Source organism: Nothobranchius furzeri, chromosome 9, assembly GCF_043380555.1.
Source record: "Nothobranchius furzeri strain GRZ-AD chromosome 9, NfurGRZ-RIMD1, whole genome shotgun sequence".
NCBI lineage: Eukaryota > Metazoa > Chordata > Actinopteri > Cyprinodontiformes > Nothobranchiidae > Nothobranchius > Nothobranchius furzeri.
The window spans coordinates 35,143,352-35,169,639 of record NC_091749.1 but is presented as its reverse complement, the minus strand read 5'-3'; the positions used below and the strand labels follow the sequence as shown (position 1 = coordinate 35,169,639).

Sequence of the window (26,288 nt, the reverse complement as noted above, 5' to 3'; positions counted from 1 at the left end):
AGCACTTTACAGAAGGAGGAAAGATGTCAGACGAGCTTTTCACCCAGGCTGCAGACTGGAATTTCAGGGCATGGTTTTAAACACTTAAACCCCAGCAGTGCAGGCCTGGTGGTAGTAAACACACACATACATACACACACATACACAGTGTGTGTACACATTTTAGGGGACTATGAGGGAGTGATAAATGGACTGTGTGTTTTTGGTGCTGCAGGGCATTTTTCCTCCTAAGTGGCTGTGACTGCTCTGGGTCCTGAGGAACCAAGTGGTGCTCTCTTCCTCTGCCTTCCTCTTTTTTTCTTGACTGTGTGTGTGGTGGCATAGAAAGAAGGTGCCATCAGAGGCTTTCCCTCCCTGCAGGCCTGCACTTCACCAGAAAGGAACCATGCTTTACTGCAGCAGCCACTTGGAGACAGGCTTTAAGTTAGCGTGAGGAATGCTCAGGTGTGCAACATGCAGGGAGGGGAGGGCAAGTGGAGCTCCAAGTGGTGATGTAGATGTCAGGAAATAAGAGCCAGAAGCAAAGGAGAGAATAAGTATCGGCCTCCGAGATGTGCTGCAGGTAGGGTTTGAAAGAGCGGACTACAAATGCTGAGGATGGAGTTGGCGAGGGATGGAAGGATGGAGTGATTGAGAGCAAAGCAGGGCCTGACAGTCAGGAGAGAAGGGCAGAGTGTGTTTAATTGGCTTTGCAGGCTGTAAGGACACAGATCCAGAGTGCAGTGCGTTGCTGTCACACTCCATTACAGCCACCGGCCACATAATGAGAGCCACCGCAATCAGCTTCCCACAGACAGGTCCCTCAAGCTACATGGACACACACACACACACACACTCACACACACACACACACACATACACACACACCATACACACTGTGGACATCTCTGAAGGAACCTATCAAGCATCTTCCTTGCCCGCCCAGCTCTTTCAGCTCCCTGATACCAACCTCAGCAAGCACAATGTTTTAAACCAGATGAAGGTTTCAGACATTCAAGGTTTGTTTTGTTTGTTCCTTTGTTTTGATGAAAGAATTGGTTAAAGCCCATTCAGAGCTCAACATGTAAACTGAAAAGTTAACAGCTAAGTTTGATTTATTTTTGTGTAGCAGTCAAATGTGAAAGAGCCACTCATGAAAAATATCCATAAAACATACATTTCCTTATCAGTATCACTGTTCTCTCTGTCTATTGCCTCATAAAGCCACTTGTAGTGAATCTGCAGATTTAGATCATTTTTAAAGCAACAAAAGCGTTAAAGACCAGTTTATTTTGGGATGAAGAGCACACTGATATCCTTAAACTTATTTTATGACTATTCTCCTAACTTGCATGTGTCTGGAGAGCACATGTGGATTAACGAGGGCCACATTCCACTTCCACAGCTGCATATGTGCTGGCTGTTCTGTAAACCTGCTATTGAGCACAATTGGTTTTTTCATAATGGGATGCAGCCCTGTTTAACTCACCTATGAGTTCTAGTCAGAGTTCCTGCCATGAAACAGACTAGCTTAATAATTATTTTGTGTCGGATTTTATTATTTGGCTTTAATGATTCCAGGTTACACAACAGCAAGATATCATTTTAGTTGTTCTACATTGCTGCTTGGATTGCTGGTGTATCCAGGCAAGGCACTTACCACCATTTATAGCAACAAACAAAACGAATAATTTTTTTTTTTATCTTCTGAGCTCAGAGATTTGGTTTGAAAAAACAACTGTACCATTTCACACAGCTGACAAAATCAGAATGTTACAAGAGATTCACTTTTTTTAATGTAGTTTTGTACTTTTCTGTGCAACTCATTAGTCAGAAAAGACAAATAAATAAAAACAAAAAGGTTGATTTGACTTATAGCATTTTTGTCATGTTTATGTAACTTTTAGTTAAGATCTTACGCAGTGAGATGTGATGACACCCGTGGACCTTAAACATTTAGCTGTTTAAGTAGTTGATGTTATTTTATATGTAATTGCTGTTGTTCTCCTACCTTTTCTCAATTTAGTTTTTATGATTCAGTAACTCACTTTTTAACACCTTGCACTATCTTGTAACTTTTAATTTAATTATTATTATTTTTTTTTTATTTGTGCCATTTCAAATGGTTTTCATCACTCGCTGCATTATTTTTTCACTTTGTTACCTTTTACCTGTTTTCTTATTCTGTTAGTTTTAGTAGGAATTTTTATCCTTGATTGTTTATGCTATGTCTTTGTGTATTTTGCGTGATTTCCATGTTGTCACTATGTTTTTGCTGATATGTTTGAGCATACAGCACTTTGATTAGCTGCCATGCTATTTTAAATGGTGCTTTATAAATAAATTGGTATGGTATGGCATAATGAAGGTCAAGGTCAACTTTATTTATATAGCACATTTACAGTCACACAGGCAACCCCAAAGTTCTGAACAAGGGTAAAAATAAATAAGTCAATAATAAACACAATCAAGAACAAATTAAATCAAGGTTAAAATATTGTAAAAATTCATTTAGTGCTGAAAGAGTATAAGATAAAAATGCAAGTCAAATAAAAGCAGAGGTTAACTACTCAAGTCAACCTGCATTAAAAGCCAGATCAAACAAATATGTTTTAAGTAATGCTTTAAAATGCTGTGTGCTCTGTGTGGGCTGTTCCACAGACTAGGACCAGCCACAGAGAAAGCCCTGTCTCCCAGAGTTTTTAAACGTGTTTTTGGAACAATTAAAAAAGACTGTGAGCCAGACCTCATGTTTCTGACGGGAGTGTAGATGGACAGTAACTCGCTGATGTATGGTGGGGCCAAGCCATGGAGAGATTTAAAAACAAATAGGAGGACTTAGAAATGAATCCTGTAGTACACAGGGATCCAATGAAGAGATGCCAGCACTGGGGTTATAGGAAAGGACTTGTTGTGGAGAGTATATTTTTTCTCTTCTGACAACTTACAAGGCATTCATCCCTACTAGAGACCACTGCAAATGTATTTATAAAACAACCACACTAATATTTACAATGGACTGCAAAAGGCTAAAATAAGGGAATAATTCAATGATTTGTGTCTTGTATTTGCAACATTTGCTGTTTTTAATACACATACTGTACATGTGTGTTCATATGCACATGTGAATGTAAATGACTTATTTCTGGGGAGATTTTACTCCTATTAAATAGGAGAATTGCTTAGAACTGGAGGAACAGAAGCAGAACTTTCTGCTGATGAGGATGTCTGACAAGAATATACAGCTAATGGGCAGACTGGCAGGTGAATAAAAAGAGAAGGCAAACAAGATGGCCAAAGAATAGCGCGGAAGGATTGTGAGACTTAAAATCAATAAATTCTCTGCTGGTCAGAGGTGTCTTCTTCAGAGTCAGCAGGTGTTGTGTACATGATTGGCAGCTCTATAGGGAAGCTGTCACCTGAGTGCTCTCCTTCCACTCGTCTTCACAAACATCTCTGAGCCCATTGATCCCCTCTGGCTTTTTTAACTTTCTTTTTGTGTTCCGCAGTAGAGGCTGTCCACCGACCAGAGCTACGATAAATCGATGAGAGGCTGAGAGCTTTTGTTAATGGGTCTGATGTACACACACATATACAGCTGTGGTAAAACGAATCTCCACTTTCTTTCAATGTTTTACCTACCAGGACATTATAAAAACAATTAGATCTTTACCAGGTTCTAAAACCATGCAAATGTAACAACAAGTGTTAAGAATTACGCCATGGGTCTGTGCTGTTAGTTTGGGTTTTTTTAAATAATAGAATTAAAACTAATTAAAAAAAATTCTGTAAATAAAAACAAGGACTGCCTTTTCTGCTTCCAAAAACTGAAGAGACAACGCAGCAGAGTTTTCTTACAAAAAGCTGTAATTGCTGCTTACCATTCTGGGAGGGCTTAAAGGTCTTTTCCAAACAACTTGAAATCCAATGTTTAAGTGAGGGAAGGATTATTTACAAGTGGAAACCATTAAAGCTGTTGCCAGTCTCCCCCATCGACATATAAAAATTGGACAATGGGTTTCCATAGGCTCCAATAACACGTTTTTGAAAAAAAAAGGGAGGTGGCCACCACCGCCATTTTGACCGTGTCACAGGTTCCGTCAAGCCCAGACAATTCCACAAAAGGGAAGAGAGGTGGAACTGAGGGTGGGGCTGTAAGGCTGGGATCAACTGATGACACCCGGTCGAACTAGCTACAAGCTAACCTGAAGCTAACCCAAAGCTAACGCAGAGGTGGGAGCTAAGCTAACGGAGATAGCAACCTAGCTACAACCGGAGTTAACTGTGCACAACACCAGAGCTTCCGAGTCAGAGATACGCCGGGCTGACCGCTGGGTAAAACTGGGTGGAACACAGAGGTCTCCCAGACCTCCACAAGCCTGCAGCCGCACAGCCGACAAGCGCCGCTGCAATCTGAGATGCACTGAGCTGCCGCTGGGGAGAAGTAGGTGGAGAGGTTTCCATCCCAGAGCCCCACAAGCCGGCAGCCCACGCAGCAGACAGAAGCCGCGATCAGACAGAGATGCGCCGAGCTGCGGGGAGGCGAGAACGGGTGGAAAACATCGGTCTCCCGAGAGCTCCACAAGCCGATTGTCGGAACCCAGCTCCACCAACATGTTATATTTCAACCCATTTTCTAAAGTGCAGCATTATGTTAAATGCACTGGGTTTTACCCTATTACATTTAAATTTCATGGTTAAACAGTACATGTTAAAATCTAAGCTCAGCTTGGCAGTGACCTAAAATACATAAATATAATTTTACTTACCAAAAAAAATGAAGTGGAGACTCCTTGGACGCTCTATTAGTGCAATTAATGCCACAGCAAGTCATTTTGTCCAACAATTGCACAAATAATATCCAAAAAAGAATACACAAACACGGAGACTCAAAATCCTAGAACAGTTTCCAAGCCAGACCGAGGCTCTACTGAGGCCTTTCCACGGAGCTAGCTCTGTGGTCACGTGGGTCTGAGGCGGCGGTCACATGGGTCTGATGCTCATTAATTATACAGAATTTTAGGCTTTTAATACACTTAAACAGAAGAGTGAGAAAAAATTCACCCCCCTCAGAGTTGTCATGAGTGTAAACTAGATAATTTAAACCAAAAACATGTTTTGGTACCAGGCTGTAAACATGTTTATTTCTGCTGTGAAATTGGTATTTTTAACATGGGAGTCAATGAGGATTTGCTCGCTTCTGACACCAGCCCCCAGCGGATGAGGGTGGAACTGCAATTTATTTCACTTCTGCGTTTGCTTCAATTTTTCACCCGCATTGTGGGGGCTTGGTCTCCCCCAATAGTGTACAGTGCTGCAAAGTCACCCTTACATGACGTTACAAGATGCAGATGAGCTCCATCTCACACATAACAGGCTTAGCAGGTTAAAGTTCAGCTTCACTGAAAAAACATTCTTCAATTATTATTTCTGATTATAATCGGTCACTCTGAGTTTTCCATGCAGGCTGGACGTGAATCAGTCTTCTACACCTATCTCCAGCATTAGCTTCTGATAGAAAATAGATGGTGAAACTCTAGGATTTTAAAATCCTGACAGGTCTACGTCACACTGTCACAACATTCAAGGACTCACCCATCTTGGCACACAACGGGAAGGCTGTTGTTGGTTTAGCTTTCAGGTAACAGCAGAGAATGTCTCATCTAGTAGGAGCTAATCATTAGCATTAGCAACTCAACCACAAGGTAGAACACCTTCAGGCATGGGTTATTTGTGATAAAATGTCAGCATTGCAAAGCAGACTGAGTCAGTAGCTCTTTTTAGAAGACACACCATGCCTTTAAATCAGTTTAAGACTGTCGCCATGTCATGTACTATGAACACGCCGCGGCGACATGGCGATGCGGGAATTTTGCAGCATACGTACCGCTAGGCTCGGTAGTAATATTGCTACAATGCTGGACTTGTGAATGCATATTACGCCTTGGCATAAAAGAGGGTGGTGCCATGGTCACGTGTGGAATAACTATTTTAAAAAGAAAGTAAACACAGGCAATAAGTGTCACTTTTGGAAACCGAATCAGCTGAGATGATAAACTGATGCGAGGCAGAGCTCCGGGAGCTTCTCTTTGTTAGAGCTGGTGCTCGGATCACCTGGCCATTCACGGGGATTGTGGAGGGTAGACACCTTCAGAAGCGGCTTGTCAAGAAAACTTAATGAGCCCGTCTTCAATCGCAATAAAAAGCAAGTTATGTCCAAGCTAAAGAGAGGTCTGCAACAGCGCAGAGACCATCCCCATACCCCCTTTATACCGCCACTGCATAATGGTTTGTAAAAAGGACACAATTATGCCACATTACTACCACGTTCTGACCACTTATAATAAACTTAAGTAACTTTGGTTTGCAAAGTCACATGTAATTGAATTACAAAACATCAGGAACAACAGCCTTTAAACAGATGAGAATTAAGAATTAAGTTCCAACATTGTTGGAACAGACTGCTCATGCCAGCTGTCAGCACGGTGGTGGAGGGCTGATGATTTGGCATCTTGAAATAATTTAGTTGACCATCACCTCTACTGTATACCAGAGTCAAATACAATGGTATCTTTCTAACAAGATGAAGCTCAAAATTACAGCAGAATGGCTTAAAAATGAGAATCAAGATGATGCAAAGGTCCATTCAGTCCAGACGTCAACCCACCTGACATTCCGTAGCCTGACCTTGAGCGAGCCGTGTGGAAACTGTTTCCTGCGAACGTCAAAGAACAGAAGCAAACTTCTAAAGAAAACGGCATTAAAATTCTTCCACAAGAATGTGAAAAGCCACTGGAGTTGTACAGAGAAAAACCTTTAAGGAGATTCTACAAGTTACTGAACCATGAGGTGAGCTTAGTTTTTCTACACACAGCTTTTCCCTTTAGCTTTTCAATGATTAATAAATATTACCATGACACAGTCTGTTGTTTACGTGGTCTGGAGGTTAGATTTGAATAGTTGGACAACCTGATAAAGATCAGATCAACTTTACTATGTCCTGATATGCAAACACAAAACATAAGTGATGGTCTAAATTTGGCTTTAGTTGGTGTTATCCAGTCTGAAAAAGAGCTTTATTAATTATACTATTTGAATAAATAAATACATGAATAAGGAAGGGTTTTGTGGGGGAGAGAAAGGTTTAAGCATTATAAATATCCCATTTTTGTCTTTCAGTGGTAAGTATAAAGTAGAAGGAGGCAGTAAGGAGGATGTTGAGTTTGAGGGCAGACTATTAGCTGCACCTTATCTGAGGTCTCATTTAATTAACTAGGAGAGACTCAAGCTCAGGGGCACAAATGTTAACAAGAGGGTTAATCTTGGTCATTTTCCTTCAGTTTCTCACTCTTAATGGCTTATTCCAACAGAAGCCATTAATCTAGGCCATCTGAATCCTATAAGTGCTATAATTAGATATAAATTAGGTAAAATATATTTTGGTTTGTGTGCAGCCATCAATCAGGCTGATATTGTGAGCAGGTTTTTGGTGTTAAACACACCTAAATCTGTATCATTGTTATTTTTTAGAGTGTGTTTAAGAGGGAGGGAAATGTAACCCTAGTTTTAAAGGTGAGCTTCTCCTCTTCAGGGCAGGGAGAAGTGTGGCTCGCATGCTACAGAGCCATCACTAGTCATTTGTGTGTTGCACTCTTGCTCCAAGCTGTGCTCTCCTCTGCTACGCCTTCGCTCTTTTCTGTGCTCCCAATGTCAAATTTTACCCCCAGTCACTCTGTGTCCTCCTTACTCCAATGTCAGAGCTCCCAGAGGGAGTTGTTGAACATCTAGCCCCCCTACCAGCACTTTGTTTGAATCAGCCATCCCTATAACATTTACGGCCAAGATGTCAACACACGGTGCTCCTTGTTTTATTAACAACATTCGCTCTTAAATCTAGTTAAACATCACTCCACTCTGAGGGTGTTACAGCTAACTACTGAACCAGCTCGTTATTTCTCATTTTCCTGCACAGAACATTTTAGAAAACATTAATTTACTTGTTGTCTTTGGCTTTTATTCATCTGCTGTGTTCTAAAGCTAAATTTAAAAAAAAGATATTTTTCTATTTGGCGTTGCAGCCCCATGAGCAGTGCCTTCTGTTTGTGGATTTTTCTCCTGATTGAGATCAGGCTTGTGTGATTAAGTGAAGAGTCGGCACATGTAAACGGCAGTTAAATAGTTTCCTTGATGAACATGGCAGATCTGAGACGCACATCAATCCTCAAGTTCAGTCTGTTATCTGCTGCCGAAAAAGGCATCCCAGCCACCAGCATAATCACAGGCATTAACATAAAGCAATTCAAGCTCCTTTAATTCCATTATATTAAACAAATTAGATCACTCATCCAAGTGCAAAGTGCCTTCTTGTACGATATTAATTACTAAAAAAGGAGCTGTGACAAAAGTTAAGGATGATAAATAATGTCAGTGCTGAGACTTCTCTGCTTGGCTGTCTGTTATTTATCCTCATTAATTCTTCCATCTAGGCTTTGGGCTTTAATGTGGAACATTAATATTCATATATGCTAAGTGTTTACAATCTTGACATGACTCGCATTTGGACATCTTTGCTCAGATTAGACCGTCAACCCTAAAGCAGTGGCGAGCCTTCATCTGGTAGGTTTAGGTTCTGCTGAATGTGGTGAAGAACCGTGACTCCACATCACGGGAAGGAGGAACTTCTTCTCACAGCTCACATATGCAAGGGCACGTAACTGTTTTTAAAAACATTTTCAAGAGTAAACTCGAGCGTGCTGTAGCTTTGAGGGACTTAGCTGCTTTTACCACCTTTGTTGCAAAACACTCAGCTGTTACCGTCAAAAGGTCAAACTGACTAAAGATGTGATTCAATCTGAAAGACTTTGAATTTATAGCTCCTTAAAAACTTTATGCAAAGTTTAAAAAACATTTTTTTTATGTAAGGTTGTTCGTTTTGTCCTCTTAGAGCTCTAAAACTTTGTATGAAATGTTGTGTTCTGATTACAGTTTTCGACCAGGCTTCTGCATTGTCAGGTGTATCCATGGCAACACTTTGACATTGAATTGGCTGAAAAGAACATTTTCTGTCCTCACATTTGTAAATCTTGAAATTCACTGAAATGAAAAATAAAACTTTCGTCAGTGTTTTGGGGAGTAAAGAACTGTTTATCTTCTTTGGATTAAATTGTCCTAAATTTAATCCAAAGGACTTTGCAATTAATTGGTTTTTATCTTTTGATGGCGAACTCAACATTTACTAATCGCATACTTATATTTATTATTTTATTTGTAATGATGGCAGTAAATTAATGCCAGTTATTTCGGGTGTATGGAGAGGCAAGTGTATTGATTTGGTTTTTAATATATTTAGTATATTTAGTTTTTAATAGGTTCATTTTTTATTTGTTTGGATTTTATTCATTATCTTCATAAGTTACTGACCTTTCATGAACTTTACTGAAGATGAGACAGTAAAGGAGGTTGCTCCAGCTACTTATTTAAGTCAATCCATCCTTATTTAAATCACCATCCTGTTAATCCATGTCTCCAGGATAATTTTGGCCAGGACTTTAGCCATCGATAAGCTTTAGTGCTTTATTCTTACAACATAATTGTAAGGTAGAAATATGGTAGAAAGATGCGTTTGCTGACAAGTGTTACTTTCTGCTTTATGTTGGTCTTTGTTTTAAACTGGAGGCACAATCAACCAAAAAGCTAGAGATGAAGAGACGGGTTTGTCTGCAGACCTCATACAAGCATTAGTGCTATTATGTTTATACATGGATTTGATTGTGGGCTTACTGTAGTTACATTTTTGTTTTTAATATTTTTTGGGGTGAAGATATGCTTGAAGACAAAAATGACATTTTGTTTTGTTTGTTTCTGAGACCGTTAGTCTGTTCTAGTGGATTTTTAGTCTTTTCTAGACACCTGTAATGCTAGTGCCAGCAGCCCGAAAGCTTTTTATGTCAGCTTTTGTCAGATGTCACACTCTGCCCTTTTCCTTCAGACTTTTCTGTTGTTTAAGAAAACCAACTCGTAAAAATATTTCTTTGTTTAGAAAAGGTGTGAAGGCAATGCTTCCGTCCTGCTACGAGTCGTTTTAATGACCGCTGGTAATGTTTGATAAAAAAAATAAAGAACATTACTTTTTTCCACACCCGCCACAACCAGTGAAAATGAAAATTGACTAGATTTTGTACATTCAAACACACGTTAACACGTCCAGGCATGTGTTGGTCTGTTTAGTTGTTTATGCATTTGAGCAGGCTTTAAGAAATGTGAAAGCAAATTACTTTTCATTTGCTATAAACAATCGGTTAAGTCAAGCCACCTTCATTTACACAGTATTATAAAAAAAATACTAGCAAAATGAAAAAGTGCTAAAGTGAATTTAAATAATCTAAATCACTCACATAACAAATATTAATCTGTTTAAAAGATTTACTACTTTTAAAATGATGGGTGTAATTAGTCAATTAAGGCGTTAAAAAAGTGAGACGGCCCAATATAAGTTTCCACTAATCGATCTAAAATTAGAGAACAGAAAGACCTGGAGGGACAGGTTCTTCACACAGAACTAAAACAAACACTGAGTATGAAATCTGAGAAGCAGCAAGAAAGAAATAGTCTTTTGTTTTAGCTGTAATGAGCGTTACTTTATTATTTTAGGAGCTGACTTCATGGCTGGATGAGCTTTGTGTCTCTCCTCTTTTGTCCTTCAGTATAATCATCGTAATTAATTTGGTTCATCGCAGTATAATTCAGGAATGCCAATATCACAACCAGTTTAGATTTTTTTTTATCAAGTATAACAGAATGAAGATCGCTCATTTTCTGCAAAGGTCGTTCGTTTTTTGTTGAGTATTTCAACCACTGCACTATTCTTTGCAAAGATTTTTAAATAAAGAAACTTAATGACTTGAATTAATTTAGCACTGATTTGCTGCTGTTTAACTGAAATGTTTTGTGCAGAGCCAGAACATTTCTGCTTTTCTGAAAGACACCACAAACTTTTGTGTGCCCTCCATCCTCAGCTAAATCGTGATCTGTTTTTATTTCTTTATTTTCAGCTCACTGTGTGCCTTCACTTTCTTTAATGCCTCAGAATGAGATGAAAGCCCAGTGCAATTAGGCTTCTTATCGTTTTAATTAAGAAAGCCATTCGGCCATATCTGCCTCAGACGCCATCACACATAATGGCAGACGCTCTTGATGCTTGAAGTAGTGATGGTGTGTGTCTGTTACATGTGAGTGCATTTGTGTGTGTGTGTGTGTGTGTGTGTGTGTGTGTGTGTGTGTGTGTGTGTGTGTGTGTGTGTGTGTGTGTGTGTGTGTGTGTGTGTGACAGTTCCTGAAAATCTCACTCCTGCCCTCCTTTATCAATGTGTGTTCTCCCCACGTGCCGTTCTAGCCTCCCTGCTCCTCAAAGAGACAAGGTCAAAGAGTCGGGTGATTATTTCAAACTCAGCTCAGCTGTGTTGTCCCGTGATTTTTTAAATCAACCCTTTTGTCAAAGATTGCTTCATTAATGCTGTTTTGTCTTGTTACGCTCACATTTGCAGCCAGATGGAGGGATTTTATGGGGTTTTTCTATTTCAGCTTCCACACACACACACACACGTGGCACAAAAACAGCCGATTAGTGCACATGTAAACTGCCCTTTTCTCCACATCCATTGCATAAAATAAGAAAGCTACACGGACGTAACCGATTTTTTCTAAGGCTTTTATTCTTTTACTCCTCGTTCTAAAAGAGGAAGCTACTGTAACCATCCTGATAGTGGTGTTAACACCCGACCGGCTCCTCCTCTCCTCCCCCTCTCTTACCCCAGCCTATCAGTGTAGAGCAGTGGTCTGTGAAGAAATTCCCAATATCTAAATTTACACACTGTATCAATCTTGTTTAATAGACTGGAAAGCTTATAGCCGCCGTGGCAAGCCGGCAGAGAGGGCAGTGGTGATAAATTGTCGGTGTGCTGGCGACAGCCGCCCGTGATGTATAATGAAATATTTATGATTTATCCCAGCTAATAAACTGAAATGAAGTGCATGATGTATGGGAACAGATGGGCCCTCTATTGATGCTGAGGTGGAGCAGCAAGAGGGGGAAGAAGAGATAGGAAGATTGCTATTTTAGAGGTAAAAATGAAGGGTAGGGATGAGACTAAAAGAATAAATAAAATAACAGTTTTTCTGTGTATTTTTGGGTGGGATGTATGAAGAAGATTAAATGATGGAACACTAAATAAACATAAGGTGATATGAAAAACAAACCTCCAGTAACATGGCAGGTTTCTCTTGTGCATTGTTGTTTTTATTTTAAGCGGCACAGGTCTGTTTTCTTTATGTATTGACTCCAAATTTCAGTGATAGTATAGCAAAGTATAATGAGAACTGAAGATGTGCAGCAGTACAACTACTCGTCCTTAAGAGTTGTTGAGCATCATGAAAAGGATTAAAGGTGTGGAACATAGAAACCCCATTTTTTAATGATTATTTCTAATTATAATCAGTCAGAGTTTTTCATGTAGGATGAACATGAAAATAGTCTCCTACATCTATTTCCTGCAGTAGCTTCTGATAGAAAATAGTAAAACTCTAGGATTTTAAAATCCCGCCAGATCTACGTCACACTGTCGCAACATTCATGGACTCACTCATCTTGAATCACAACAAGGAAGTCTGTTGATGGTTTAGCATCCAGGAAACAACGGAAAACATCCCGACTTGTAGCTAATGTTGGAGTTGGTAAATTAAAGGCAGCACATGAAGACTCCTGTCTCCATGTCGACCAGATATTGAAGGGTCAAACTGTACTTGAAAACTGACCATTACTGGACATTACATAACCCCCCTTTTCAAGGGGACGGGGTCCTGGCAGAAACCACGGGTCGCTGAATAACCCCAGAGGCCCAAGGGACTCAGTCGAGGAAGGAAAGGTTAGTTCCCAGGCAGAGGCATCAGGAGTGAGGAAAAACAAACCCCCACACCAGAGAATAGTCAATGGTACTCCCAAACTTGAAGAGATCATTCCAAACAGGCAATGATAATTCCACTTAGCGTATCCTTAGAAAGGAAGCAGATGAGCAGGGACCAGACCCGGCCCCAGGCGAACCGTAGAACTCCAGCAACCATGGCAGGAACCACAGGACGTCCAGACCCAAATGAACCAGACCCACAGGCAGCAGAATCAGGCGATGAGGCATAGAGGTCCTCCCAGGGAGTGAGGACCACAGGCGAAACCCAGGAGAGGAGAAGAGCACACATGCAGGGCACATGAATGTAGACACACATAGATCTTATCTGATGAGAAATAACAAATAAAAAGAAACCTAGCACTATATGTACCTATATGTGCTATGTGAAAGCAAATTATGTGAACAGAGTTCAGGTGAAAGAAATGAATGCAGGAAACAACGGGTACTGGAAAAGTGTTGCAAAAAGAACAAAATTAACAAAACCCTATAATATTTGTGTGTGTGTGTGTGTGTGTGGCACTTTCCTACCGGGTGGGTGGGCTATATTATATATCTACCAAATACAAAATCCCACCCAAGGATTACACCAGGTAAATTGAGAGCGTCTGCCAGAGATCAAAGGAATCAGCCATTAACCACCGCACCGGGGTTTATTGAAAATTCTAATTAAAACATCATTTAAAAAAACCAGGTTAGGACAGTCACTATAAACGGTTGTCAGAACTGGGCCGGAGAGTCTGCAGCCTTATCTGGACGCTGCGGGGCAGATTCCTCCTCCTTGGGGACGCTTGTCTGCCGCGCTGGTTTCCTCTTCCCTGATAGCTCGCCTCCTCCTTCAAGACGCGCGTCTGCCGCACCGCCGTTTCCCTCGATCGGCCACTTCCTCTTCCCTCGATAGCTCGCCTCCTCCTTCAAGACGCGCGTCTGCCGCACCGCCGTTTCCCTCGATCGGCCGCTTCCTCCTGCAGATCAGTCACTGGCTCGGCCGCGTCACCGCGCCACGCTGTCGTCCTCCTCTGTCGCGGGTCCACCTGTCAGTGAATTTAACGGCAGTCACTGCTCGATCACACACCGCGGGTCACACCTTGTCACAGGGCCGCTACTCACACGCCAGGGCAGAGGAATACCCTGCCCACATCTCCATGAAGCCTCGTCACAGACGATCGGTGTCCTTTCACCCGGCGATTCTCTGCTTGCTGCCACCGTCTCCACCAAAAAACAGACGCTCCTAATCTGCCACCGGTGCAGATAATTGCTCCGGTCCGGATGTCATCTGTCCAAGCTCATCAAAGTAAAATCACACACCCTCCCAGTTTCCTGGGTTCCCCAAAATAAAAGCATTCCATGCACTAAACTAAATAAAAAAGAATACACACTAAAAACACACCACACTAGAAGGAAAACCACAATAAAACAGACTTTGCCCGTATGACATCCCCCCACTTCTTGACGTCGTCAGTCCCTGTGACGTGAACAGTTCAATCCCCATACCTGTCTGGTGGCTTGCCAAAATTAGGCCGAGCAGAGCGCCGCACTGCTTCCTGTGGTCCATCTTGGGGAGCCCCGTGCGGAGCTAGGGGAAAAAACCCATAGAACAATGGTTCCGGCCACTTTAGAGTCTCTAAAAGCCTTTGACTGCCTGCTTCAGGCTCCGCTACCGGTGGTAAAATGTCTACAGGGGGTGCTGTACACGGCTTCAATGCATTCCTATGCACCGTCTGCTGGCGACCACCTTTTTCAGGTTGCACCCGATAAACCACCCCCGTCTCTCCCACCTTGTCCAAAATCACAAAAGGATCATTTCCCCACCATGTACACAGTTTCCCTCTGCCCTGCCTGTTTCTCTCCCGCACCCACACTCGTTCTCCTGGCAGCAGGGGCATGGCCTTGGCCTTCTTATCATAATGCTGTTTCGACTGAGAAGCTGCCTCGCTCATCTTTTGCCCCGCTATATTATAAGCGGTGGAAAGTCTCCGCTGGTGCTCATTTACCCACCCACTCAGCTCGTGACGTACCTCTTGGGGGCCAACCCCCAGCTCTAGATCTACCGGGAGTCTCAAATGCCTGCCAAACATGAGAAAAGAGGGCGCATAACCGGTGGAGCTGTGTGTTGTGTTGTTATACGCATGTACCAGCTCAGAAATGTATTCCGGCCAGCGGTTCTGCTTGGCTGTCTCCAATGAGCGAAGCATGTCTAGCAATGTCTGGTTGAATCGCTCTGTACCACCATTCCCTGCTGGATGGTATGGCGTTGTGCGACTCTTAGTTACACCATAGGTGTCACAGAGCTGCTTCATTAAGGCAGACTCAAAGTTGGGGCCTTGATCCGAATGGAAACGGGCTGGGCAGCCAAAAGGTTGAATTACATGCGTCCACAGAGCCCTCACTGTGGTCTGCGCCGTCTGATCTCTAGTAGGGATGGCCCAAGCAAACCGGGTGAACAGATCTGTAGCAACAAGTATGTTTTGGAAAACATCAGTAGGCCGACCAAGCGATAAGAAGTCTAACCCTATCACTTCTAAGGGGTAGGACACCACCACAGGGTTCAAAGGAGCCCTCAATTCTACCTTCTCTCTCTGTAAACTACAGGCGACACAACCCTGATGGTAACGACGTACCTCCCCCTCTTGGTCTGGCCAGTAGAACTTTTGTCTGACCCGGGCCAGGGTCCGGTCCACACCAGCATGGGCAGCTGCCTCGTGGATTCTCATCCAAACCTCTCTATGTCGAGAGCTGGGACATACAATCTGGTAGTGCTCCTCATTGGTGCGGGGCTCGATCACCCTCCGGCACAGTAAATTGCCCTTATTCACAAGCCTCTTCTGTTGTTGTAGCAACTTCTGGGCCGTGCGGGACATAGCTTGTCGCTCTGCTCTCGAGGGTCTCGTTTGTCGGTCCACGTACTCTTTAACCAGCCGGATATCCGGGTCATTGGCTTGAGCCAGCTCCCATTCACCATCAGCCCAATCTTCACTTCCCCCATCAGGGGCGAGCTCCACGGCTGCCGAAAATGCAGCCTCCGCATCGGAGGGTTCATCATCCGAGGTGGGCACTGGGAACCTGGACAAGGCATCAGCATTCGTGTTGCTTTTCCCGGGACGATACTTGATGCTGTAGTTAAAAGAGGCAAGCTGAGCAACCCAGCGCTGTTCCGTTGCCCCCAGGCGGGATGTCTGCAGATGGGCAACAGGATTATTGTCAGTATATACCAAGAACGTTGCACCAGTCAAATAATCCTTAAACTTCTCGGTTACTGCCCACTTGAGTGCCAAAAGCTCCAATTTGAAGGAGCTATAGTTCGCGTCATTACGCTCAGCTGGGTGCAAGCTACGGCTAGCATAGGCTATGACACGTTCCTGCCCCGTTTGTACTTGAGCCAGCACTGCTCCCAGCCCCTGGTTACTTGCATCTGTGTACAAAATGAATGGCAACGAATAATCAGCGTATGCCAGGACTGGGGCCTGGATAAGCGCTGTCTTCAGTGCGTCAAAGGCCACTTGGTGCTCAGGGGACCATCGTACTGCCCGGGTCTCCGTCCCCTTGTTAATAGGGGTGCCAGCGAGCAGTGCATTCAGCGGCCGGGCAATTTTTGCAAATCCCGCTACAAAGCGTCTGTAGTAGCCGGCCAGTCCCAAAAAGGCCCGCACTTGTCGCACAGTAGAGGGGGGCGGCCAATCCCTCACCGCCGAGATCTTATCTGGGTCAGGTCTTACCCCTCTTTGATCTACCACGTGGCCCAAAAATTTCACCTCACGTTGCAGTAGTTTACACTTGTCCAGCCGTAGCTTCAATCCGTGCTGCCACAGCCTTTGGAGTACCCCGTCCAGATGCTGTAGGTGAGAGGAGAAATCGGGTGAGTAAATAATGATGTCATCCAAGTACACCAACAGTGACTCTGCCATCTGACCACTTAAACACTGCTGCATAAGTCGCTGGAAAGTGGCGGGGGCATTACACAATCCGAACGGCATGCGTTCAAATTCAAACAACCCAAGTGGAGTGGTAAAAGCAGTCTTCTCCCTGTCCTGAGGATCCATTTCGACCTGCCAGTACCCACTGGCCAGGTCAAGGGTAGAAAACCACTCTGCTCGGTTCAGACTGGTCAGAGTCTCCTCTATCCTAGGCAAAGGAAAGGCATCTTTATGAGTTACTGCGTTCAATTTCCTATAATCGACACAGAATCTCCAACTGTTGTCTTTTTTCTTCACCAGGACTATGGGTGCAGCCCAGGGGCTACAGCTCTCTCTAATCACTCCTCTCTCCAGCATATCTGACAACAGGGATTTCACCTCTCTGTACATGAGGGGAGGGAGAGGTCGATATCGCTCCCTAATAGGTGCTGCCCCACCAGTGTGGATTTGGTGTTTTACGGCCTCTGTCCGCCCAAAGTCTTCATCATGCTTCGCAAAAACTTTTTCCCACTTCTGCAGCAAGGCACACAGCTCCTCCTGTTGAGCTTCAGACAAATCTGGCCGGTTAGTTAGATCTCTCACCCTTTGTGGAAGCTCACTTTGTTCTGTAGGCACTGCTGCATCCACCAACGCCACTTCAACCGCTCCGTCCTCCTCCAGGGACAGGCTCAGATCACGAGGTCCATGAACATCCGTCTCATCCATGTGGTACAGCTTTCCCAGCTTCTCGTACCGGCCAATAGACAGGCTGTAAGGGTGGGGGTTGCAAACACGCACCGGAATTCTGCCATTTCTTACAATGGCCAGTGTCCTGGCCACGCCCACCTTACTGGTCTCTGATGTCGGGTCTAACAGGGCACAGTAGTCTGCTCCTCGTGGGCCCCTCCGCGCCCGGCCCCAAACCAGCATCTCACTTCTCGGTGGGATCCTTATAGGGCCCCGACGGGCCAGCCGCACAAATCCAAGCAGCCCATCCTCGGCCACAGTAGCTTCAATACGCCTGCAGGTTGCAAAGGCATCCTTCCAGGCCTTCTGATGCTTTATCGGTGATGGGCATGGGGCAGCCGCTGCAGAACTCTTAAACAGGGCCTTCCAGCAAGCAGTCACAATGTTCATGCCTATAATGAGCGGGTGTGTACAATGTTCATCCTTAACAATAATAATGCCCCGCCCAGGTATGCTAATGCCCTCCACTTCAAAGTCCAACACTGCATAGCCAGTATAGGGGATCTCTAATCCATTGGCTGCTCTCAACTGGAAGAATACAGGGGTCTTCTCAGGTTTAATTCCAGTAAAATATTTTTCTAGGAGACTCTGTTGCATTAAAGTTACTTGGGAACCCTCTGGTGGTGAATCAGCCACCCCTGCCCCCCGGACCTCAGCAGCAGGGATGGTTAGTTTAAAGGAGGCGGTGAAGCATTTGGCTCCCTACAGAACCTGGCTATGTGGCCTGGACATCTACATCTGTGGCAGATTGGTCGACCTTGTGCATCCCGGTCGTTGGCATATGACGTGGACCGCCGCCTCTCCCTCTCAAACCTTGAGGGTTGTGGAGCAACTGCTGTGGGTTGGAGAAGTGATTTAACCTCCCTCACCAATTCCTGGGTAAGCTCTCCCATCTGCGCCTTCACGTCCTCCATAATCTCCCTCTTTAGGGCCTCCTTCCAGCCAGGTCCCTGTGATGATTTGGGGGAAGCACATGGGTTACTCACAGCTGAACATGTCGCCTCAGTCGGCGTGTTTCCGTACTCTGCATCAAGTAATAGTGCCTCCTGACGGATAGCAGCAAAATCCCCCTCAGGGTTACGGCGAGCATAAACCTTTAAGGCCTGGGCCAGGGGACCCTCCTGTAACCCCAACAACAGCTGGTCCCGTAAGGCTATATCTGAGGGGGAGTCGTCGGGGTCATGTCGCCGCAACCTACAATGTAGCTCACGCAACCTCAAAATAAAAGAAGATACAGTCTCACTTGGCTTCTGGGTGCAACCGAAAACTGAGACCTTAACACCGCGGTTGGAGTGCGGTCTCCATACAAGGAATCTAAATAGTTAAGGATTTTACGGACTTGAGCTTTTTCCTTCTCTTCCAAAACACTGACCTGATGTTTGGCTTCCCCAGCCAGCGCCCCCAATACAATATCAACCTTCCTGGGTTCTGCCAACTCCTGTGTCCCTAGCAACCCGGTTATCTGTTCCTTCCAGTCACAGTATTTTAAGTCCTCCCCGTGTCCTTTAAATTTTGGAAGCCAAGGGGCCCCTGGGTAAACAGGCATCATCATGGCTAATTTATTTGGCTCCAACAGCCGCTCCCAAAGCCTGGATCCTGCCAACAACGCCAAATGTGGCACCTTCCTACCGGGTGGGTGGGCTATATTATATATCTACCAAATACAAAATCCCACCCAAGGATTACACCAGGTAAATTGAGAGCGTCTGCCAGAGATCAAAGGAATCAGCCATTAACCACCGCACCAGGGTTTATTGAAAATTCTAATTAAAACATCATTTAAAAAAAACAGGTTAGGACAGTCACTATAAACGGTTGTCAGAACTGGGCCGGAGAGTCTGCAGCCTTATCTGGACGCTGCGGGGCAGATTCCTCCTCCTTGGGGACGCTTGTCTGCCGCGCTGGTTTCCTCTTCCCTGATAGCTCGCCTCCTCCTTCAAGACGCGCGTCTGCCGCACCGCCGTTTCCCTCGATCGGCCACTTCCTCTTCCCTCGATAGCTCGCCTCCTCCTTCAAGACGCGCGTCTGCCGCACCGCCGTTTCCCTCGATCGGCCGCTTCCTCCTGCAGATCAGTCACTGGCTCGGCCGCGTCACCGCGCCACGCTGTCGTCCTCCTCTGTCGCGGGTCCACCTGTCAGTGAATTTAACGGCAGTCACTGCTCGATCACACACCGCGGGTCACACCTTGTCACAGGGCCGCTACTCACACGCCAGGGCAGAGGAATACCCTGCCCACATCTCCATGAAGCCTCGTCACAGACGATCGGTGTCCTTTCACCCGGCGATTCTCTGCTTGCTGCCACCGTCTCCACCAAAAAACAGACGCTCCTAATCTGCCACCGGTGCAGATAATTGCTCCGGTCCGGATGTCATCTGTCCAAGCTCATCAAAGTAAAATCACACACCCTCCCAGTTTCCTGGGTTCCCCAAAATAAAAGCATTCCATGCACTAAACTAAATAAAAAAGAATACACACTAAAAACACACCACACTAGAAGGAAAACCACAATAAAACAGACTTTGCCCGTATGACATGTGTGTGTGTGTGTGTGTGTGTGTGTGTGTGTGTGTGTGTGTGTGTGTGTGTGTGTGTGTGTGTGTGTGTGTGTGTGTGTGTGTGTGTGTGTGTGTGTGCGTATATATATATTGTATATATGTATGTATATATATTTGTAATGTAAGGGAAAATCAACGCTTTTGAGCAAAAATAAGAAATGTTATCAAAACAGAAGGGCAAAATAATCTGTAGCCCTTAACTGGCAAAAACCAAAATAAAGGAGATCATAATAGAAATGACAAAAATGAATCAGCTGTAATGAAATAATGCAGAAATTCAGATCTATGAATATATCTTTAAAAGAAGTAATAATATAAAGAAGAAGAAACACTAAAATGTAAATCAGTGACATTAGTAATCAAACCTATATGTGAATATACCGCATAAGGAATCAGAGACTAGTAAAAAAAATAGAATTTGGATAAACACAACAGCTTGTGCAAAACTCCCTTTAACTGCTAAGACTTAACCATTACAGAACTCCAGGAACCCACTGCATGACCATCTCAAGACACCCAAGTCTGCACATCATGTATAGACAGGAAGTACAACCATGCACACAAACAAACCTGTGTAACTTGAAACAAAGAACCATGGGACAGGCGAACCTGGACAATTGAGATCACCCCTCTTTTGAAATTGAATGCCTAACTGGAGGCACAGGAGGTGCAGGCGGAGGTACAGGAGCGACCGGCGCAGGTGAAGGTACAGGACCGGCCGGCGCAGGTGTAGGCCCCTGGGCAGCCGGGGCTTCACGGACAACCACCACGAGAGCTCGAGATAGGCGGCCACCGACGCTGCGGACAGAGTACTCTAGAGAAGTCAACCGTGCAGAGAAGTGACAGAACAGGAACAATGACAACCCCAAAGACAAACAAAGGTTTAGGCATGCAGTGAATAACACGACAGAGTCAGCGGAGGACCAGGAGTAAGACACTGGTTGAAACCTGAGTCCAGGATCTGCCGACAACTCAAGCAGCACCCTGTTTACCGCACCAACCCGAACCATGGCCGGACCATTGAATAACACGATCCTCCGTAGCTGGAGAAAGAGCAAAGGAGATGTTATCATAAAAAGGATAAAACTCCAGCTTCACAACAGACCTATGCTCACCAGGATCCATGTAATATAGAGAGACCTCACCTACGTGGACCACAGCACTACGTGGAACTGTCAATCATAGGATTTGGGACGGAAGCACAGCATGCCATGACGCTCATAGAAAACCTCCACTTAACGAGCAGGGATATTAACTAACCAACATCCACCAACAACAACAGCCGTCGTTTGAACAACATGCGAACGTGGAGTCACAGTCATAGGACATTTAGAATCTTCTGACAACTCATCAATGCCACACACACCAGTGGCACCGCCACGCAGAAAAGGTGTGCCTGGATACAAGAAGTGTAGGCCATGTGTGAGCGAACACATGCGCAGATCCGGAACCAACCGGATGTGTGGCGTGTCCTCATGGAACGCGACAACAGGAGGCATATGTAACTTGACGTGAGTGTCGTCAACCCAGTTACCTACATTTACCACATCTTTCAGTCTATATATGTCCCCTGGGGACACGATAGGTAAGTTGATGATGAAAGCTAGTTCTCTAGCATCTGGATTGACACTTAACGGGATAGCACTGCCCAACGAGAAAGCCAAGTGAGTAGGGATGGGTATCTTTGACATTTGAATCGATCCGGTACTAATTCCCGGTACCTACGAATCGATACCGGTACTTAACGGTACCAATTTTCAATACTTTTGAGTGTTTATTATTTTAATTCTCTTTTATAATTAAATATATATTTTTCTCAATATATAACAATATTTGATATATATCTATAACAATATTTGATATATATCACGATGAATAACATTCAACTGTTTGTATTTTAACATCGTCCTTGTAGTTTTATAAGCTGATGATTAAACTGAAGCAAACATCTTTACTGTGAACTAAATTTACTGCGTATCTTCATTCCTTTTGCCGTCTTTTTTCATTTGATTTTTCCTACTGGGAAGTTAGAATTTCTGAGGAGAAAGCGAACGCACCATTAGTTGATAACAATGGTAGCAATGGAAGCTAACATACCAAGCTAACGTTATCTTAAACAGTTTATTTAGCTGCTGGAGCAGATTAAAACGATGATGCCTCACACTTAGATCATTGTCTCTGGTTTCATCTTCACCCGTTACATTTAGTAAAGTGAATCCAAACTTTAGAGCGCATTCTTGTTCTTCTAGTCGGGAATTCGGAGTTCCGAGGAGAAAGCGAACGCACCATTAGCAAAACGGAAGCTAACATATCAAACTAATTATATATACCTACCAGAGCAGATTAAGATGAGGATGTCTCACTTAGATCGTTGTCGCTGGTTTCATCATCACCTAGTTACCCTTCACATTTAGTGAAGTGGACCCAAGCTTTAGCCTGCGTTCTTTCTACCGTGCTGCTCTGTTTACAACTGGTTCGCAGCGAGCGACGACATAACGCTCTTGCGCATGCGCAGCTGTCTTGGCAAGTTCTCGTTATGATGGACGGGTACCGAAACGAGGCACCGTTTGAAATGACGTGAATCGGTGCTCAGTCGGTACCATGGAATTCGGTCGGTACCTTAAAAAGTACCGAATTTGGTACCCATCCCTACAAGTGAGTGTGAAGGGCCATCGGGTCCTTCGATGTCACTTGAGCAATCGCAAACCGAACCATGGCCATGGACACGAGGTACGGAGGGATCCTCCCCATTTCGAGGGTGTCAGTCGAGGCACTCACGTCCCAACCGTAGTCAGACAGGCAAGTAGTCAGCATCTGTGTATGAGCATAATCAACATTCACGAAAGAATGCAATTCGTTCACAACGAAAGTTGTTTTGCGGAAAATGTCGCTATGAGTGTTGAGTACCACCATAGTCTGTTGTTCAGACTTGCCCAGCTGTCTGAAGCATGCCGTTGCTGCAGTACCTGCTTACGCAGAGTCGGATATTCTCTGTTAAGCTCATGAACGTGTCGACAAACTGTGTTAATCTCGATTGAGTTGACTGAAGAGAATCCGAAATTTAAAAGAGAGCCAATTGTATTAGCTGCTTAGAAAAATCCGTCCAGGAAACGCTTTGCTCTAATGCTGGTACCTGAAAGATTATTGCTCGAAACCCTGAATTTAAGCACAAGTATTTGATAGACGTCAGCTTCTGAGTGCTGCATCAGGTTATTAGTCCAGCGGGCTCCAGTTTCCTAGAGGTTGCCGAAGGCATTCACCATCTTGTCAGTACACACCATAGCGGGGTCAAATTTAACAAAAAATCTTTTGTGCGAACAGGCGATAGTTAGTCATTAACAGACCTGGGCAGTCTCGGAGCAAGATATCTGAAGAGGGCCCAGGTTCGTACAGACGCGTTCGAGGAGGCTGTGAATGAAGCTCAGCTGCGGTCGACATCAGACAGACACACGCAACTAGCAAAACATATTTTGTCAGTCCTGGAAATGGAAACCAAGAAAGTTTTAGACTGTAGACTGGTGCAGGTGCGGCCTTGCGAGGGTTCGGCGCAGGTGAGCGCTCTGGAGGGCCCTCAGTTGATGTGCAGGTGCAGTCAGAGAGATCAGGGTCAGCCAGTAGTGGTACAGGGTGCCATTCAACCCCCCCCCCCCCCCCCCCCCCCGGTAGGTGAGTCACCAACCTGAGGGCTAGAGCTCACCAACGCAAGCAGTAGTGGAATAGGGTCAGTGATGTCATCCCCCCCCCCCCCCCTCGGCAGGTGGGGTCCCCACCGCAAGGTGCTGGGCTTCAGCTGGAGTCTCAGCATCACCATTAACACCCCCCCCCCCCCCCTCCGGCAGGTGGTGTTTCACCGCAACCGCCAACTCCTCCTAGGGTAGGTGGTTTTCCCACCACAGGGTGAAGTGGTCCTGCTGCAGAGACGACGCAGACACTGTGGATGTCACTGACCTTAGAGGTACTGGATCGACTGGTCAGTATTGTTATTAACACCTAAAGAGGGAATGAGGTCCTCAAGAGGCTCCATGGGCGTCGGTTGAGTCATCCGGGTTCGGAGTGTCCAATCACCAAATGAAATGACAGCCTTAAAGCATCGGAGCAGGTCCTCCCCAACAGAAAAGGAAAAGCTTCGACGTCAGCTACAAACATTGGATGGCTCATGGACATGTCACCCACTGAGAAGTTTAGGAACACCATATTCGACAAGGTCATTTGGCCTGAAGAGTAAGGACGGATGTTCACTGCGCAGAGCATGAGTTCTAAGACACGACCCTTTGCAGCTGCAGCCAAGCAGACATGCTCCCAGAGAGAACTGGACATGATGACCAAGATGGCGCCGAGGATGGTCGCCCTGGTGCTAACGTGCGTCGTGTTTTGTTTGTTTTTGTCTGTTAATTGTGTGTCAGCGTGCTCTTACACCCGTGAAGAACTTCTAAGCGTCAGATCATCAACACCGACGGACCTACTTCCAGTTTTTTTAGTGAGTGTGGCGGATTTGGTCCACTTTTTTATTAAGAAAGTGAGACGCCGTAGAAGAGGTAAACGTGCGGGAGTGCTCGTGCGTCTACGAAGACGCGGCTCACGTACGCCCTTACCTGGGATCTTCCTCTCAAATGTCCGCTCACTTACTAACAAGACGGATGAACTGGCGTTGCTGATGAGACGGAACAGAGACTTTTCTTCCTCTTCTGTCTTGTGCTTTACGGAAACATGGCTCAGCGAGCAGATCCCGGACTGCGCGCTCCATTTGGAGGGATTCCAGCTCATCCGCGCCGACAGACAGCGGGTCTTATCCAGAGGAAAGACAAAAGGTGGAGGTGTCTGTTTCTACATCAACAATGCCTGGTGTTCGGATGTGACTGTGATTTCCCAGCACTGTTCTCCTGCCCTGGAATTCCTCTTCATAAACTGTAAGCCGTTCTACTCCCCACGTGAGTTTGCTTCATTCATTCTGGCCGCTGTTTACATCCCGCTGTGCGCGAGGCACAACGTGCGCTCGCGGAGCAGATCCTAAGTGTGGAACAGACCTTTCCGGACTCTCTAGTTATTATCCTCGGGGACTTTAACAAGGCAAATCTGATCCAGGAATTGCCTAAGTACAAACAGTTTGTTAAATGCCCGACAAGAGAGCAGAACACGCTGGATCACTGCTACACCACAGTCAGTGGAGCTTATCAAGCCGTGCAGCGTGCTGCTCTCGGCTTCTCAGACCACGCCATGATTCACCTCATCCCCTCATATAGGCAGAGGCTGAAGCTCTCCAAGCCTGCAGTGAGGACTACTAAAAAGTGGACCTGCGAGGCTGTGGAGGAGCTTCGCGTGTGTCTGGACACAACAGACTGGAACGTGTTTGGATCTGCCACAGACAACTTGGATGAATATACAGACACTGTGACGTCATACATAAAATTCTGTGAGGACAGCATTATTCCAACTAAAATCAGGGTCACTTTTAACAAGCTCTGGTTCACACCCAAACTGAGAGAGCTGAGGAGGGAGAAAGAAGCAGCTCACAGAGCTAAGGACAGAGAGAGCTACAAGGGCGCTAGGTACAGGTTCTCAAAAGAGTTGAAGAAGGCGAGATCTCTGTACAACAAGCGACTAAAGGAGCAGTTCTCTAAAAATGACTCCGCCTCTGTCTGGAGAGGGCTCAGGCTAATCACAAACTACAAGCCCAGAGCCCAACATGCTGCTGATGACCTACAACTGGCTGAACAACTCAACTCCTTTTATGCAAGGTTTGAAGTGCAACACCCATCCCCCACACCCCCTACTGCACAGGTTTCTTCAGCCACTCTGGTGTCACATGCCTCCCCCACCACCTTCACCACTGTGAATAGTACAGTCCCCGCTGACCTCCCCTCCCCCTCCATTGCCATCTCAGCGAAAGAAAAGGATGTGCTCAGGGTTTTCCGTAAGCAAAACCCTCTGAAATCCCCGGGCCCGGACGGTGTCTCCCCTGCAACCCTGAGACACTGTGCAGAGGTACTGTCTCCAATCTTCACGGACATCTTTACCATCTCCTTGGAGACCTGCCATGTTCCAGCCTGCTTTAAGCTGTCCACCATTGTTCCTGTGCCTAAGAAACCCCATGTCACTGGACTGAATGATTACAGGCCTGTGGCGCTGACGTCTGTAGTCATTAAGTCTTTTGAGCGC

At 45.1% G+C, this 26,288-nt stretch overlaps 1 protein-coding gene across 2 annotated transcripts in view; it reads left to right on the top strand.

Moving 5' to 3' along the window:
* acsf3 (acyl-CoA synthetase family member 3) overlaps nucleotides 1–26,288 on the top strand; it is a 119,765-nt gene that overhangs the window by 16,863 nt on the left and 76,614 nt on the right. Inside the window, exon 8 of one of the 2 annotated variants that reach the window (XM_054731861.2) lies at nucleotides 215–13,440. The exons of the other annotated variant lie outside the window; for it this stretch is intronic. Coding sequence (XP_054587836.1) covers nucleotides 215–231 — 17 coding nt within the window. The 3' untranslated portion in view covers nucleotides 232–13,440. Of the gene's footprint in view, nucleotides 1–214; nucleotides 13,441–26,288 lie in introns of those variants that run through there. 2 annotated transcript variants of the gene reach the window in all.